A 19435-nucleotide genomic window follows, 5' to 3' on the forward strand; every position below is an offset into this window, starting at 1 on the left:
TCTTTGAATTGGATGACCAGACTTCTTTTTCCCTTTTTAAATTAAGCAAAAATTGTTTTAAGTACTATGTCAAGCTACGTTTCAGTTCTGTAATTGGATGAATGCCTCCCTATACACATCACATTTACGAGGTAGATTCAAAAAATATGTAGTCAATGCTTCTCATCGTCATATGATTATTACAAGATTATAGATCAACACATTTTCGTAAACATAAACATTCATTTTGTCGAAGTGTGAAGTTTCATTCCATCTGATTAAACAGAACTCACGTCAGCCAAAATTAAAAGCAACATGTTTTGTTACCACGTTGCACGGTTAACCAATATTGTAACGTCAAAAACAACGCTGAGAAAAATTGTCAAAAGTATACACATTTTGTTATTTCAAACACGGTTTGTTGCGTCTTCTCCATTCAAAACACATATCCACAATACTTAACACCTGGTTTGCTAACAATTGTACAAATATAGCTTGAATTAGAATGTTATTGTTTTCAAATTCTTTGATTTACCATGCAGCTTTGAAGCACACACCACGTTCAATGACGTTCTTAACTCTTTTGACAATAATTTTAACTTTAACCTGTTTCTTTGCAGACAATCCATCGTCCAATTCAAACTCGCTACCACTCAAACATGGTATTTTCAACTTATTCAATACACAAATTTTTTGTTCATACAGATCCTGATTTATAAGGATTTAATAAGCTTGTAGAAAGTTTCCCGAATGTAAAGTCTAATATTAAAGCTACTTGCTGCTCCGTGACGTCCTCCAACGTCAAGGTTTTTTTGCCTTTTTTAATCAAGTCCATATGTATTTAGAAGCTGATATCTTTTAAATGGAACGAGATATTACATAACCTGATTTCATTTTAATTAATGCAGTAATACTTTATTTAAAAATTTATATTTTATTTCGTTTCAGCTCCATTTATTAGAGGTATAGCTGTAAATACTATGAAGTGAAAATAAGAAAATTACTCAATTTTGACGGTGCTCCGTGACCCCATTTTTGCTGTTATAAATCCTTGGTAATTTTCATAAATATGAGGATACATTCTAATTTTTTTTACTCAAATTATTTGAATCTGTTGTTAAAATATTTGTATTAAATTTGGATATAATATGATGTTAAATAAAAAAGTTAAGACAAAAGTCTAAGAACTTTTTGAATGACCCTCGTATACAGATTGTCCTCATATGAGTCTGTAAGTTCTGCGATAGGATGAATGACTTCCCACACACACATCACATTTATAAGGCTTATCACCAGTATGTATCCTCATTTGACTCTGTAAGTTCTGTGAGAAACTAAATGCTTTCCCACACACATCACATTTATAAGGTTTATCACCAGTATGTGTCCTCATGTGTGTCTGTAAGTCACTTGTCCGTTTGAATGCCTTTCCACACACATTACATTTATAAGGTTGATCACCTGTATGTGTCCTCATGTGTTTCTGTAAGTGGTGTGACTGACTGAATGCTTTCCCACACACATCACATTTATAAGGTTTATCACCAGTATGTGTCCTCATGTGTTTCTGTAAGTGTTGTGACTGACTGAATGCTTTCCCACACACATCACATTTATAAAGTTTATCACCAGTATGTGTCCTCATGTGTTTCTGTAAGTGTTGTGACTGACTGAATGCTTTCCCACACACATCACATTTATAAGGTTTATCACCAGTATGTGTCCTCATGTGTGCCTGTAAGTGACATGATTGGCTGAATGCCTTCCCACACACATCACATTTATAAGGTTTATCACCTGTATGTGTCTTCATGTGCCTCTGTAAACTATTTAATCTGTTGAATGATTTCCCACACATGTCACATATATAAGGTTTATCACCTGTATGTGTCCTCATGTGATCCTGTAGGTGATTTGTCTGTTTATATGCCTTCCCGCAAACATCACATTTATAAGGTTTTTCACCAGTATGTGTTCTCATGTGCATCTGTAGTTTTCCTGGCCAGTTGAATGCCTTTTCACACATATCACATTTATAAGGTTTGTCTGCAGCCTCAGTTTGAATCTTTGAATTGGATGACCAGACTTCTTTTTCCCTCTGTAAATTAAGCAAAAATTGTTTTAAGTACTATGTCAAGCTACGTTTTTTGATGAAATAAATGAGTCCCATTTCAAACAAAATTTTACTTTCCTTTTTTTCTGTTTTCTTTCTCTTTTTTCCACTATACAGGTGAATGCATGTAATACATGTTCAAAATGTTTTTTTTAATATACTTTCAAAACAATTAAATTAATTTTATTCTAAATATATTGCTTAAGGAAGGATTCTTCTCACATTTCTTGTATTTAAAAATTAATGAAATTTTCACAGAATCAAGAGGACAATATCACTAAGTGATGGTATTAGTGAGATTAAATTTGACCGTTGAATATTAGAGGCAAGGTCGGGTCAAGGTCATTACTTTTTTCCTGGACATTAAGAATAAAAAAACTACTGTTTCCAGTTATGCGATCCTTACTGTAATTTACGGAATACAGGTCGATACTTTTTTTCTTGGAACCGTTGCGGTCAACCAATATTCAGAATTCGACCTATTTAAGGCTCAAGTTTACGAAAAATGCCCCAAAATCAGTAAAATTTACGTCAATTTCAAAGCAAATCTGTGCCCCTTTCATAACTTTTTTGATTATTTTTCACAAAAAAAATTAATGCCCCGGTAAACAATAACATATTTATTCTAAAACTTTCTTACAAAATAAATTCCATTAATTATCCATTGATGAGAAAGAAAGACAACATTGCTTCACCTATTAAATAACTCCTCAACGTATTATCTATTAACATCATGCGGTATCCATCTTGTGAAGCTAGGAAGTCGCGATCGTGTACTAAAAGTAAAACCACAACTGTATCAAAATAATAATAATAATAATAATAATAATAATGCTTTATTTAAAGAAGGTAACCCGATTAGTACAAAGTACTATTCTTCCCCGGGGCCTTCTACATTTCAAAATTGAAAATACGGAAAATTTTCACGATCACAACTATAGTGTTTTTACCATTTATTAGTAGCGATAAATTGAAATAGAATATAAAATATTTTTTATTGCCTTATGTTTATTTAAATGTAAAATGAGTGAAATAATTTGTTGCCATTATTAAAAGCTTCGTACGCAAGAAGTACATTGAACTACTGGTATACAAAGATTGGCTTCTAACAGAATTTTAATTGTCTGACAGATAAAGGGATTTACACTGTGTACACAAAGATGTTAAACAACGGGGCATGATTAAGAAACCCACGTGCCATTATAGGGTATTAGTGTTACACTTCATTGAACAAACAAAGCCGTGAAATTCATGTTGACAGTCAAATTGTGAATGTACTCTCAATTAAATTTATAAATTAAACTTATAGAGTGTTAATATGATTTCAATTCTTTACTGTTGCTTGATATATACATTCAATGGTCATTTGCGTCATTTAGCCGATCCCTGGAGTAGAAAAATAACAATGGCGGACATCGAAGTAATTGTCGTCCACCGGTAAATACTGTCTGAATAAAATTTATTAGGAATGTGTCCAAGTTATTCTGAAATCAAAATTGCTTTTCTTAAGTCTCGGGTATTTCCCGAATTATAGTTGTTTAAAAAAAAAAACGTATTTACGTGTTATTTATGCCTCTGATTTAACAGCAGTGTGAAACTACGGAGGCATTGATTGATTGAACACGCAAGTTTGAGAGAAATAAGTAGTAACACAATTCAAAGAAGTTCTAACTACATTTTAAACAAGAGGCCCATGGGCCACATCGCTCACCTGAGAAGCTTTGACCCCAACCTACCCCACTGATCATAATTTAAACAATTTGAAATTTACACTACCCCAGTATGCTTCCATGTAAGTTTCAGCTTTGATTTTCAGATTTTTTCTATATATTTCTATGTAAAACATTGATTCCACATTGTGGCTCCGCCCTACCCCTGGGGGTCATGATTTGAACAATTTAGAATCTACACTACCCCAGGATGCTTCCACATAAGATTCAGCTTTTCTGGCCCAGTGGTTCTTGAGAAGAAGATTTTCAAAGATTTTTCCTTTATATTTCTATGTAAAACTTTGATTCCCCATTGTGGCCCCGCCCTATCCCCGGGGTTCATGATTTGAACAATTTAGAATCTACACTACCCCGGGATGCTTTCACATAAGTTTCAGCTTTACTGGCCATGTGGTTCTTGAGAAGAAGATTTTTTAATGACCCAACCCTATTTTTGTCTTTTCTTAATTATCTCCCCTTGCGTGGGGATATGTCCCTTCATTTTAACAATTTGAACTCCCCATCACCCAAGAATGCTTTGTACCAAGTTTGGTTACAATTGGTCCAGTAGTTCTTGAAAAGAAGTTGAAAATGTGAAAAATTTACAGACAGACGGATGGACTACAGACAAAATGTGATCAGAAAAGCTCACTTGAGCCTTCGGCTCAGGTGAGCTAAAAAAAAAACTTTATTTAAATGCTGTACTCATTAAAATACCTGTTTATTTTCTTGATACGTTCATGTCACGGAATATCCCCGGTAATTTTATAGTTTTACCTGTTCTGAAACGTTGTATCTGCGTAAGAATCTTTAGAAAACGGGAAAGAGAACCTCGTCCTATATAGTAAGTTCGCCCTATCTTAGGATTTTTCAAAAATTAAGGCTGAAAAAGAGCCTTTCGACCTATATACCCCATCGACCTATAATCCCAAAATTACGGTACTTGTAATTCAACATATTGAATGTTTTTCTTTTTGTATAAAAAGATACTACCATATATGGCCTATAAGATGATATTACCAAATTGACATGGATAATTTAAATAAAATGGATATTTGCTAATCCGAATTTCCTCTACTTTTCGTAAAGTTTTAGGATTTATTAGTTATTTTTATATGCTTCCTATGTTTAACTTTTTCCAATTTTCACATATAGTAAAGTTGTCACATAAAGGCACAAAATGATACAAAAACTAAAAGTTTTGATTGTTTACTAAGAGGGAAAAAACACTTTTTACTTTTTTTGAATCAAATCTGTACTTAGATTTGAAGCATTTAAAAGCCAACATAGTTCTAGTATGTGGTAAAAAATCTTATTTATTTGATATATTTTGAAACTTTAGTCCCTTATTATTAATTTAACTTACATTTGAAAATTTCATCTTGTCTTTGATTGCATAAAAATCATAACTTAATTCAATGTTCTATGATAATTTTTAGAGGCGGACAAGAAGATATTTTCATACACCACCATTCCGCCAAAAATATAGTCCCTGCAAGTTTTCAAACGCAGTTTACCATTTCTATCTAAAGTTGTGTAATTGTGATGAGGAAAGAAAAATACGGTCTTTTAAATCTCCTACATCTAAATATATAAGACATATCAACAAATGTACTTTGAATGTTCCATCTAGTCAGAAACCAGAGAAGAATCCCACCTTAAAACAAAATCTTAATTTTGAAAATAATGATAAAAAAAGTAGAAAACAAGAGGCCCATGGGCCTTATAGGTCACCTGAGTATCGTGTAACAACTTTCAAACAATTAAAATTGGTTGGTGTTTTACCCCAGAGGCCATGAATTTCACAATTCACAGTTTTGAAAGAGGGACCATTGCTTATCATAATTATAAACTTAGCATGCTTACTCTATTTACTTAATACCCAGAGGTAGATCAGAGTAACAAAGGGAAAATGCACTTTCAATAAAAAATAACCATTTTGCTAGATGCACCTTTTTTCATCATAAAAATATAAATAAATATATAAATTCAAAATTTTGGAAGAGGCACTCCTTCTTATCATAACCATGTGCTTATTTAGTTTATTTAATACCCAGAAGCAGAGAAGAGGATTTTCAAAGAATAAATTCCTTTTCACCATATGATCAATAGAGCCCCGCCCTCACACCAGAACCCCTGACCCTGTGGCCATAAAATTAAAATTTTTGGCAGAGGCACTCTTGCTCAACATTACTATGTACTTAGTTTACTTAATACCCAAGAGCAGAGAAGATTTTCGAAGAAATAATCCATTTTCACTATATAATCAATAGATACATATCTGAGGCTTTTTACTTACATCTGTGTTGATGTGTCTTTCTAAACTTCCAGTTTGATCTTCATCTGAACAATAGTTCTGTAATTTTTCAGTATCGTTCTGAATATTTGAATGGGGTTCAAAATCGCTCCTCTCCTTCTGCAAATATGACAAAGAAATCAGTTTCGTTGCTCTATAGAACAGGGCAATGCTCTGATCATATTTAATGTAACAATAAAAAGTTGAACACATAAACATTTATTTTAAGAATCTATTTAAGAACTCCTTTGACCTTGTGAATTTTTAAAATCGAAACTTCTTAATTTTGATTGAAAAAAAACCTTGGTGACCTTTTATCTATTAAACATTACGTAATTTTTTCTCTAATCAATGCTTGATGACATGATATATGATCTTATGTTTCTCTGCAGAACAAACTAGAGGTACTGTGAGCAATGAGCTCACTAAAAAATACCCCCTGCCTCCCATATGAATATAATGGCAATGTCCAGGTTTTGTTATGAGAAACCCAAAAGTGTCAGATCAAAAAGTAAAATAGGAGATGGACAACGGCAATATGTAATCAAGATTCTTTGAAAGTCTCATCTAATTTTATTCAGTGGTATGACAGGAGTTGTGCATAAAAGATGGGTACCTCAAAGCGTTACAGACGGATGGACTAACAGACATCGCGATTACAGTACACCCTCCCACTTTTCAAGCAGGGGGTATAAGTAGAATTTCGACAGCAGTTGCTTGCCACAGAAAGATGCAAGATGTTTCGGCACCACGACGGTTCAGCACTTCATTGCAACGACGTTTCGGCACCGCGACATTTTGGCCCTTTAATTGACGTTTCGGCACCTCGATTTTTTTAAAGAAGAAAATAAATCGTATATTTCTAAGCCTGTATTTGTTATTATTTGTACATCATTTTTATTATAAGGTAAATTATTGGTTGAACATTAAATATATTAATAAAGTGCCACGCCACAGCATGATACGCCCGTCAAATATTGTTCAATAATCATAAATTCGTTGGGGTGCAAGAAAATAAGTATCCTTGATTAACAGATTGACAAAGATTTCAATGATCTAATTTCCATTTCTTATCATGTTTAAAATACTGTACATACATCTCTAAGAGACTTACAGTGTAGGGATTATTTATAACAAACAATACATCATATAAAATTTTCTAAACTGGCTGTATTAGAGCTTAACAAATATCCATTTGCAGCTTTAAATTGTTTATTGCATATTTTATGAAATTATGGAAATGCTACAGTCTAATAAAACAAGAGGCCCAAGGGCCTTGAATCGCTCTTCTGATAAATTGTACAATCTATCACTTCTATTTGAAGCCTTTAACCCTAAGTATCCTAAGACCCAAGTTGCATCAACTGACAAAGTTTGATGATTCTTAGTCAATTAGGACTGAATTTTTTAATAATAAAGCCATAAAAAACCATAAGTACATCACAGTGACCTATATTAAGATTGAAGTTTTCTGAGGACTCAAGGTGCATTAATAAACAAAGATTGAAGATTCTAAGCCAATTAGTATTTGAGATATTTAAAAGTAGGTCACCATGACCTACTTTTTTGTCTACATTCTTTGAAAACCCAAGATACATCAACTGACAAAGTTTGATGATTCTAAGCCAATACGTCCTTGAGATATTCAATAGTAGGTCATCATGACATACTTTTTTGTCGACATTCTCTAAAAACCAAAGATGCATCAACAAACAAAATTAAACCAGTTAGTACCATAGACTTAAATAAAGTCATAAAAGGTCAAAAAATAGGTCACCATGACCTACTTTTTGGATATCATTCTCCAAAAACCCAAGATGCATCAACTTACAAAGTTTGATGATTTTAAGCCAATAAATACCAAAGATACATAAAATAAAGCCATAAAATGTTAAAAGTAGGTCACCGTGACCTATTTTTTGGTGGTCACTCTCCGAAAACCTAAGACGCATCAACTCACAAAGTTTGATGATTCTAAGCCAATAAATACCTAAGATACTTAAATAAAGCCATAAAATGTCGAAAGTAGGTCACCATGACCTACTTTTTGGACATCATTCTCTGAAAACCCAAGATGCATCAACTTACAAAGTTTGATGATTCTAAGCCAATTAGTACCGTAGATACTTAAATAAAGCCATAAAATGAAATAAACTGTAAATAGTTCAGAATAGTTCAGAAATGATTAATGTAACTACTGATGCAAAAAAAAAAATATACTGCTTACATTCACTTTATGCACATAAAATGCAGGTGAATAAAAAGATGACAAAAATTTTCAATTGTTTTTAAGATAAAACATGGGATAGCATTCTTGCTGCATATTAAAATTTATACTGCTGGATGCAGAATTTTAAGAGCTTTATAAATATGTATACTTTTATATACCTAGAGGGATAAATTATCTTGTTATCAGGCAGAAAGTAAATATGGTGCTAATTAACTTAGCCATCACAGCAGCAGGCGTGTTATCCCTCGTCTTACTGATAAGCTCTGCATACTTGGCTGCAGTAGGAAATGGGTTAATTACACATGAGAATTCAAGGTGTCCCAGCATGCGATGCTTTTTTACCCTTGAGGTTGATGTTTTGTATAATTTTCAAAATATTTAACTCTCCTAAAAGATGATTAGGCTTCTGAGTAACATTAAGGAGGACAGTGGGACTTCAGGAAAAACAGGACTTTTTGCACAAAAACGTCATTTTTCGACCCCCATTTGACCCCCCGGGTCAAAATCAAAATTACAAAACCCTACTGCACATCTACATGACACCACCAACCATTTCCCAAAAGATGATTAGGCTACTGTGTAAAATGTAGGAGAAGTTCAGGGAAGACGGGGCTTTTTGCATAAAAAACATCATTTTTCCACCCCCATTTGACCCCCCGGGGCAAAATCAAAATTCCGAAACCTTACTGCACATCTACATGACCCCACCAACCATCTCCCAAAAGATGATTAGGCTGCTGAGTAAAATGTAAGAGGAGTTCAGGAAAGATGGGGCTTTTTGCATAAAAAATGTCAATTTTCGACCCCCATTTGACCCCCCGGGGCAAAATCAGAATTCCAAAACCTAACTGCACATCTACATGACACCACCAACCATCTCCCAAAAGGTGATTAGGCTGCTGAATAAAATGTAAGAGGAGTTCAGGGAAGATGGGGCTTTTTGCATAAAAACGTCATTTTTTGACCCCCATTTGACCCCCTGGGGCAAAATCAAAATTCCGAAACCTTACTGCACATCTACATGACACCACCAATCATCCCCCAAAAGGTGATTAGGCTGCTGAGTAAAATGTAGAAGGAGTTCAGGGAAGACGGGAATTTTTTCATAAAAAACGTCATTTTTCCACCCCCATTTGACCCCCCGGGGCAAAGTCAAAATTACAAAACTTTACTGCACATCTACATGACACCACCAATCATCTCCCAAAAGATGATTAAGCTACTGTGTAAAATGTAGAAGAAGTTCAGGGAAGAAAAGTGTGACAGACGGACGGATGGATGGACAGACATGAGTAACAACAATATACCCGAACTTTCTTTAGAAAGTGTGGGTATAATGAATTATTCCTCAGCAGCGCTCGAGCTGCAATTCGCCATTTGCGCCAATTGCGAATTTTTTTCAGAGGTGGCGAAAAAAATTGAGAATTGGCGAAAATATTTTTTTGCAATAAAATGTATGTAAAATGTGTCTTGTGTTTTTATTTTTTACCTGAGACTGTTTGTTTATTCAGCCAGACTGTTATCACAGTCATGACACGTGCGACCGGAAATTTCTCGTCGCTTCAATGAACACACTGTGTACAGGTAAACTAGTATAGACAATAGCATGAATAACCCCAGGCAAAATTACCGAGTGTTGTATATTGATTGGAAGCTGTGGTCAATTAATTGGCAATCAAATTCTCACCCAGCATGATTATCGTCTTCAAATTAGTGTCAAGTTCAAATCTAAAACCCTGGTAGCGTGGCTCATTAAATTTGCCGGATTATCCTGATTACTGCATAGGCATCGATTATGTTGATGTGCTGTTTATTTACGTCCAAGCTTGTTGATAAAAACATTTTAATTGAGATGTGTTTGTCTTTACTTTTTGAAGATGCGGCGAATATTTTATAAACAATAAGTCGGTAGCTATTGATATGCACATAGCAATTTACATTAATGATTTTCTTTGAAGTCTAGTACGTATCAGTATAAAAACGCCATGCCAATTCTACTCGATACCCCATTATTTTTTGGCATTTGGCTTGTCAAAATGGGGAAATGCAAACTTTTAGATTCTGACTCCAGTCAGTCTAAAATTCAGAAATTGTCCATGTTTGGCTTTACTTCCAATACGGGGTCTGATCATTCAACCCCAGCTTCTCAAACTTCGCCAACAGTCCCAAGTCCAAAACCTTCTACACCAAAACGTAAATTTAACGTCAGTTGGAAATTTAATAGGGACTGGTTAAGATATGATTCAAAATTGGGCATGATGTTTTGTGACATCTGTATTTCGGCCAATGTACGAAATGTTTTTACTGAGGGTACAAGCATAATGAAGAAAGAAAACGTAGTCAAGCATGAGAAGGGAACAGGTGCTTATCTTTTTATTGTAAAATAAATTGCAATTTTTAAATATAAAGTTTTTTTTAATTCTACATATATAATTTACCAACAATTTTTTAAAAGATTTTTTTTCTATATTCTACATATATAATTTAGAATCAAAGGATAAATAAATAATTTTAAAAAAAAAACCAACACAATAAACCTTATTCTACGTAAAATACTAAATTTTTTTCTTTTCTATTAATTAGGTGACAATAGTCACTCTGCAGCTCTACAAAAGTCCAAATCTGCTGAAAACATGGAAACTGTCAGACAAAATGCCCTCTCCAAGAGTAAATCTGAAATCATATCTGCCCTTCGAAACACCTACTTTGCTGCATCTAATGACCTGCCCAATTCCATGGTTCCCAGACTAAACAATTTATGCATATCCCAGGTAGTAATTAATTCCATCATCATATTCTTTCAAAAATTAAAATTAAATTTGTATCAATCTGAATCTTCAATTAGAATCTATTTAAGGTCTACTTAAATAAAAAAAACTAATTTTTTGTTTATTATTTTTAGGGTAGTTCTCAGCTTAAAGATCTCAATGTTGATTCCCATACAACATATGAGAGTAATAGCAGTGTTCAGGAGTTTCAGCAGTCGTTGTCCGATGTGATTCTTGATAGGCTCGTAGATAGGGTTAGGGGTAGCTCTGTATTCAGTGTAATGTTAGATGAGTCTACAGATGTCTCAGTTCATCAGAATCTCATAGTCTATGTTAGGTTTTTAGAACAGATAGGTAGTAGGCTAGTTCCATCTGTAGACTTTCTAGGCATTAGGCAGTTGTCAGTTGCAAACGCAGAGGCAATTTCTTCAGAGTTGATAGGTTTGCTTAAGGATAAGGGATTAGACTTGGATAGGTTTGCTGGTGTTTCAACAGATGGGGCTTCTGTGATGGTAGGGTGTAAGAGTGGAGTAGTTACTAGGCTTAGAGAAATGTATCCAGGTATCTTAGCAACCCATTGTATAGCACATAGGTTAGCACTTGCATGTGGGGAGGCAGCTGATAAGGTTACTTACTTAGTTAAGTTTCAGGCAGTTCTGAATGACTTGTATAAGTATTTTGAGAGATCTCCTAAGAACATGGCTAGGTTAGAGAAGGTTCAAGGAATCTTAGACTGTAGCAGGGGCACTAGGCTCAAGCAAGTTTCCCACACTAGGTGGTTAAGTTTTGAGGGTAGTGTTCAGGCAGTAGTAGACAATTATCAGAGTGTAGTTGCAGTCATGTTAGAGGAAAGTTCTGCTAAGGCATTAGCTCTCCACAAGCCCATTTCTTGTTACAAGTCTCTGTATGTTGCACACTTCTTAGCTGACGCTTTGAAGCCATTAGCTGTGTTGTCAAGGTCATATCAAAGGTCAGATCTAGATTTCACTGAGGTCAATTGCCTTCTGCATTCAACTGTCAAGGTCTTGGACAATTTGATTAGCAACACTGGTGGTGACTTGTCTGCCTTTCTGCAGCATGCTCCATCTGAGCCAACTCTTGATGAATCAGGTCTTTACACATTTGAGTTTCAAGGTCACATAGTAAGGGATAGTCTAGGACAAAGGTCAGAGGCAGTTAAGGCATGTAGCACTTTTATAGAGGGTGTTAAGGCTAGTTTGCAGTCTAGGTTTACTGATAGGGGTGATGCTTTGGTTTTGTCAGCTTTGAGTAGGTTTTTTGATCCTCAGACAGTTGTTGATAGGAATCCTCCTTCTGAGGACATAGATATCATAGCAAACCATCTTTCAGTATGTAAGGTAGCCAAGGTCAGAGATTGTAAGGATGAGTTAGGGAATTTTGTAGAGTTCTGCAGGGCTAAGGTAGACTCAAATTCTAGGGTAGGGTCTAGCAGCTTGGATATTTGTCAGGTAGCATTTAGGGCTAGGGCAATGTTTCCCATCGTGGCAGCTGCTGCTGAACGCCTGCTCACTGCTCCTGTCAGCACTGCAGACTGTGAACGAGGTTTCAGCCGGCAGAACCTTATCAAGACCGATGTGAGAAACTCTTTGAAAATTTCCACACTTGAAAACCTTATGAGACTTTCCATCTCCAGCAAATCAGAGGAAATGGACTACGAGGAAGCCTTCAAGAAATGGAGTCGCACCAAATCCAGGAGGATTTTCTCTGTGAACTTTCAGTGACTGTGATTAGTGATGTGAAGTGAAACAGTCTAATAGACTAGTGCTCCAAACATCTTTTAAGGGAATGACAGTGCTGTGACTTGAAACTTTCATTTTTACTTTGATATGTGTAAATGTAGTGCTTTATTTATGATGTTATAAAATGTATACCACTGTATCTGTTACATGTATGATATCTGTTTGGTATATCTTGTTCTCAGACTATAAAATTCTAAGTGAGACATGACTGCAATTGAAAAGTAATTTTTTTTTCCAATGAACATATGTATAATTAGTTTTAATTATATTATACAATACTAATTTAGTTTTAGTCATACACTAAAACATCAATTTGTTTTAATCACATTACACCAATTGAAAGATCTTTATCTGGACTATATAGCCATCAAGAACTCTTAATTAACACAAGCAACTAAAAGGCCATTTCTTTTTGCCAAACTTCCAAGAGATAAATTAAGATAACACTGCATGATCAGATCTATAGATGCTCTTGCCAGTTAACTCCGGACAATAAACTCATTAATTTCTCTCTAATTTGACATGTACAATTCTGCTATCAAAATTCTCCTTGACCAGTGCTTGATTGATTAATTGTATATTGTTTAACGTCCCTCTCGAGAATTTTTCACTCATATGGAGACGCCACCACTTGCCGGGGAAGAGCTGCACATTTTGTCCTATACTCGGCACTTATGGCCATTGAGCAGGGAGGGATCTTTTTCATGTTGGCACCTACTGCGACACTGGACCTCGGTTTCTAAATACGGTCTCATCCGAAGGACCGGTCTCCACGTCCCACAGTGGAATTTGAACCCGCGACGTAAGGATTTGCTCCTTACTTCACGACTCTAGGGCAGACGCTCTAACCACTGTGCCATGCGGGCGACACCAGTGCTTGATAATTATGCCCATGGGACAAACTGAATTTCTCTCAAAACATTAACATTTGTTACAGATTGCTGTAAAGTATATGATGAAAAAATAAGTTTTTACTTAATTTAACATTCTTTAATAAGGATACAACTATATTTTGAAAATTTTTAGGATTATGAAATTTAAAAGACTTAGTTTAAAAAAAAAATCACTTAAATTAAAGGTCACAGTGACCTTGAAATAGGCAGCGACACACTTTTTACCTTAGATGTATACTTTTGCCAAGTTTGAAAGCTCTAGGTCTAATAGTTTTCTAGTTATGAGCCGGACAGGATTTTTCCATATTTGGCTATAGCATCTTTATTAAAGGTCAGAGCGACCTACTGTTTGTGCGCGACACACCGTCTACCCAAGAAGTATCAGTTGACAAAGTTTGATAATCCTAGGCCTAATAGTATTCAAGTTATGAGCTGGACAGGAATGGGCAGACGGACGGACATGAAGCCTATAACATAATACGTCCCGTCTAAAGACTGGCATATAAAAACTGAATTGGTATTTTATTTATAAGGTGAATTATTGGTTGAACATTAAATATTTAAAACTGAATTGGTCTTTTCAGCTAAATTACCAATTTTTAAATGTCAAAGTTATTATAAAATTGTCAATGAGGGTAGAACAGTAAAGGTATCCCTAGCACACAAGGTATAATACCGTAATGTAAGAGATTCATGATGACGGTTGAGGAGGGTAAAGAGAAATTTCAGTAAATTCAATAGTGACAGTGTGTCACTTTTCCCAATACACAAGATATAATGCAAGGTGTCAGAAAATGAGGGGCCTATATAAAGGATTCCACATGATATCAATGTATCACTTGTTCCTAAACATCACCAGAAGAAAACCAGAAATGACAGGTATGTACAAATATATACGTATATTGCAATATAATAATGCGTAGCTTTAAACTTGATTGTACATGTATTTTGCATTGAAACTGTCAGTGATAAAAACAAGAGGCCCATGGGCCACATCGCTCACCTGAGCACTAAGGGTAGGAAAAGTAGAAAATGGATTTTAATTGTTAAGTTTAAATCCAAAAGTAGTCCCATGACCAATCATGGATTTGCTATTATTTAGAAAATGATTTTTAAAGAATTTTACTATACATATCTTTAAAAACTTTGGTCGGCCATTTTGGCCCACCCCTACCCCTGGGGGTCATGATTTGAACAAACTTGAATCTACACTACCTGAGCATGCTTCCATATATATATGATGCATTATGGCATTGTCATTCTTGAGAAGAAGATTTTTAAAGAATTTTCCTATTTATTTCTATGTAAAACTTTGGTCAGCAATTTTGGGCCTGCCCTACCCCCGGGGGTCATGATTTGAACAAACTTGAATCTACACAACCTGAGCATGCTTCCATATAAATATGATGAATTATGGCTTTGTCATTCTTGGGAAGAAGATTTTTAAAGAATTTTCCCATTTATTTCTATGTAAAACTTTGGTCGGCCATTTTGGGCCTGCCCTACCCCCGGGGGTCATGATTTGAACAAACTTGAATCTACACTACCTGAACATGCTTCCATATAAATATGATGAATTATGGCTTTGTCAATCTTGAGAAGAAGATTTTTAAAGAATTTTCCTATATATTTCTATGTAAAACTTAGGTCGGCCATTTTGGCCCCCCCCCCTACCCCCGGGGGTAATGATTTGAACAAACTTGAATCTACACTACCTGAGGATGTTTCCCCATAAGTTTCATCTTTCCTGGCACAGTGGTCCTTGAGAAGAAGATTTTTAAAATATGCCACCAAATTTTCATTAATTCCCAATTATCTCCCCTTGAATGAGGGTGTGGCCCTTCATTTGAACAAACTTGAATCCCCTTCATCCAAGGATACTTTGTGGCAAGTTTGGTTGAAATTGGCCCAGCGGTTCTTGAGAAGAAGTCGAAAATGTGAAAAGTTTACAGACAGACGGACGCCGGACAAAATGTGATCAGAAAAGCTCACTTGAGCTTTCAGCTCAGGTGAGCTAAAAATAAAACCCTTGATTATTTTGAACTAAATATATAAATATATTGTAAAATAAAAACAAGAGGCTCATGGGCCACATCGCTCACCTGAGAAGCTTTGACCATGCTGTTCTTTACCAGATTTCCCCCTTGTAATGCATATTGTGACCCACCTTACCCCACTGATCACAATTTGAAATCTACACTATCCCGGGAAGCTTCCACACAAGTTTCAGTTTTTCTGGCCCAGTGGTTCTTGAGAAGAAGATTTTCAAAGATTTTTCCTATATATTTCTATGTAAAAATTTGATTCCCCATTGTGGCCCCGCCCTACCCCTGGGGGTAATGATTTGAACAATTTAGAATTCATACTATCCCAGGATGTTTCCACATAAGTTTCAGCTTTTCTGGCCCAGTGGTTCTTGTAAAGAAGATTTTTCAAAGATTTTTCCCATATATTTCTATGTAAAAATGTGATTCCCCATTGTGGCCCTGCCCTACCCCTGGGGGTCATGATTTAAACAAATTTGATCTACACTGCCCAAGGATGCTTCCACATAGGCAAAAGGCAAAATAAATTATTTTTACATTTAACTTATTTCTTATAAGACAGAATTTTTATTCACTGTCAACAAAATAGCCCACTAAACTCGAAAACAATGTAAAATATCTGCATGTTTACCAGCAGCAGCCAGGACAGTTCACGCATGACGTACTGAGAATTTTGCTTGAAATTTAGAACAACTTAATAAAGCAAATGTCGATGTTTATAAACGACTGTGCTGAAATGTATCACAAAAATGTCTATAAAACCATTTCAAGTGTTATTTTTACGCAAACAGTGATATATGTATGCTTAAAATAAGGGAATTCTAAAAGATCCGCTCCTATAGATTCTAAATTTTCATTGGCTGTCCCAAAATAAAATCTATCAAGGTCAGTAAACATGGCGGATAAATTCAAGTTGTGATGTTGACAATCATGAAAAATAACCGATATATGGGTTGTTGTGAATATTTTTGGATCGATTTATGTCTTGCATAATTACTCTTTTGGGGTCTAGGTAACAGCTGTAAATAAAATAGCCGTTTACTGATGATTTGTGCTGAAATCCGTGTGGGAGTGATTCACTGCCACATTGCACCATTACGGAGATCCTAAGGAGTTGTAGCCCTCCCCCCCCCCCCAAAAAAAAAAAAAATCGGAGAGGGCTACATTATTGCAGTATCACATAAGCTACTCCCAACTTCATTGAGGAGAGCTAAAAAATTACTTACCTTCACTATCAACAGCTGTTGGTTTTCTTCTTCAGAGTCAGAAATCCCAAGTGGCTCCTTCTTTACTACAATCAAGACAAGTAATATGAAAGATTTGGAATGATATAATTTGTGCAGGTCCCGGCAACTTCATTATAACCAAGTTTCACTGTACTACTGTACATTTGGTGTAGGGTGGTTTCGCACCGATTACGTTCTCGCGCCGAGTGGTATGGCGCCATGTGGTTTCACCCAATTTTAGCCAAATTATGACTATTTGAACAAATTTGATCATCTAATTTGGAATAATTTAGGACTGGATGTTAAAATAAATAAATAATACATATGTATAAATTTATTATAACCTTATTGCTAGTCAAGTACAAGTAATATTAATAAATACACATGTTTAATATCTACTATATATAAGAGAATAAAATAAGAATACTGATATTAAGGATATTATAGGATATTATACCTGATATTAGAATCTTTTTGATCAACAATTTCCCATTTTTATGCTATATAATAATTTGAATTTTGTTAATTTTCATTATAGCGGTAATCTTCAGTAATACAGTGGCGCGAATCCACTCCGCGCAAACAAGTGATGGAAGCGAAACCACTTGGTGCGAACATGTAATTGGAGCGAAAAACCACCCGTATTCATACATTTAATACCGTATGCTAAAGTGATTCATTTTGAAAACGGTTATCATGGGTCCAGAGGACCCCTTTAAAGACAACAATGCGTCCCATGCTAAAATCAATGCGTCCAAATCCAAGGCTACTTAATGGTATATAAGACATTGCAGAGGAAATTTAAACAATGTTAAATATAATTATACACACCAGTGGACTCCATATCAGGGGTGGGGTCTTCAGTATAAAGTGTATGTGTGGAGTTGAACTCTGCCATTATGACCAAGTTATTGCTTCAATCTGATACCTGCAACTGAGTAAACAAATGATTCATTTGGCAATGCATTATTCTCAACTAAAAAAATTAACAGAAACTGCAAATAAATGGATTTTTTCTACGTCCAAATGGGCATACATGTAACTGATGATAACTTTGTCAAAAATGGCTTGATCGTATCCAAAACAGAACTTGACCTACCATATATACTCACCTATAAGTCGGTTGTATTTTTTTGATGTTATTTTGGTGGGATTTGCTATTGACCCGCTTATAAGTCGGTACAATTTTTTGCCAAAATCTGGTGACAATTTTAAGTAAATCAATTGATGTTCTAAACTGGTTTCTTTATATATTTCGAAATGACACTGATTTTTAATCTTAAATCAGGGGCGTAGCAACAGGGGGGGCCTGGGGGGAAAAGTTAACCTATACCCCCCCCCCCCCCCCCCGAAATAGGATTTTCGACTTTGGGCAACTAATTCTTTTTTTTTTGCTTGTCAACTTTTTCAGGTAAGTAAAAAAAAATTTTTCTCTGGCTGGCCCCCCCACTTTCAAAAACGATGCTACGCCACTGTAAATTATTAAACAAAAAGGCAATGCTTACTTAAAATACAAATAAAATTAATAAAATATGTAAACACTTGTACTTTATATATATAATCTTTGAATACACAAATTATCTTTTATATCCTGACATTTTCTTTATTAATCGTCAAAAAGGCAAATAAGATACTACCTTCATGTGACCTTTTGGCCTCCAGAAAAATACCAATCTCTTTATGACTCGCCTATAAGTCAGATATAGAGTTTTAGACCAATATTTAACTCCCAAAATATCGACTTATAGGCGAGTATATACGGTAGATATTTATCTGATACATCTGTATAGTAAATTTCATTTCAGTATAAACAACATAAGTGTGAAGAAATGAAAGGAAACTACTTCTTTTTCCAGACAGTAACACATGTAAAAGGGCTACAGGGAAACACAAATAGAATTTTTTTGTACTTGTCCTCTGACAGGTTTCAATTACAAAAATTACTTGTCCTACCTAGAAATATAAAGATTTTCACAGGGACTGATGGAATAACAGTTACTCAAATAGGAACAGAATTGCACCGATCTTTGTGTTCTAATAGTCAAAATGGCGATCCCGATCATAATGTTGGCAAGTGGTAAAACTAGTCCTCTCAACTCCCAACAGCCTCGGATTTCGCATTTTTGTTGATATCTTCACAACCATAGACCTAAAGCTTAAGATCTATGTTACTACCAATGAACAGAATTTTCATCAGGCTTGTTTTCTAGGTTGCAGTAAATTTCCAAATGCATAAAAAAGTTTGAACAAAATTATTTTCAACGTGTTGAATTAGCATTCCATATTATGGAATCCCACATACAACAGCCAACAGCTTGATGACAACTGCCACAAAAGGCATAATTTTTCGAATAATTTTTGTACTTTTTCAAAAAAAAAGGGGGGGGGGAATCCTGATTTTTTTTCAGGATTGGTT

At 35.0% G+C, this 19435-nt stretch overlaps 1 protein-coding gene across 1 annotated transcript; it reads right to left on the reverse strand.

The window, feature by feature from the left end:
- Nucleotides 1-523: 523 nt before the first annotated feature.
- Nucleotides 524-19070, reverse strand: LOC134267715 (zinc finger protein 239-like). The gene is made up of 5 exons (XM_062749933.1): nucleotides 18973-19070; nucleotides 17851-17953; nucleotides 17020-17084; nucleotides 6101-6217; nucleotides 524-2077 (listed from the first exon to the last, which is right to left on the reverse strand). The coding sequence occupies exons 2-5, from the start codon at nucleotides 17915-17917 to the stop codon at nucleotides 1199-1201; spliced, it is 1128 nt and encodes a 375-aa protein (XP_062605917.1). The 5' UTR covers nucleotides 17918-17953; nucleotides 18973-19070; the 3' UTR covers nucleotides 524-1198.
- Nucleotides 19071-19435: the final 365 nt, after the last annotated feature.

This window comes from Saccostrea cucullata, unplaced genomic scaffold (assembly GCF_032062105.1).
Source record: "Saccostrea cucullata isolate Sc308-1 unplaced genomic scaffold, CSIRO_AGI_Scuc_v1 ctg4625, whole genome shotgun sequence".
NCBI lineage: Eukaryota > Metazoa > Mollusca > Bivalvia > Ostreida > Ostreidae > Saccostrea > Saccostrea cuccullata.

Bases quoted from the DNA above. Each gene is read 5' to 3' on its own strand.
- LOC134267715 (XM_062749933.1), bottom strand. From the start codon at position 17,917: ATGGCAGAGTTCAACTCCACACATACACTTTATACTGAAGACCCCACC. The intron at 17,085-17,850 runs GTGTGTATAATT...TCTTGATTGTAG, and splicing joins CCCTGATATGGAGTCCACTG to TAAAGAAGGAGCCACTTGGG. The intron at 6,218-17,019 runs GTAAGTAATTTT...TCATATTTGCAG, and splicing joins AACAGCTGTTGATAGTGAAG to AAGGAGAGGAGCGATTTTGA.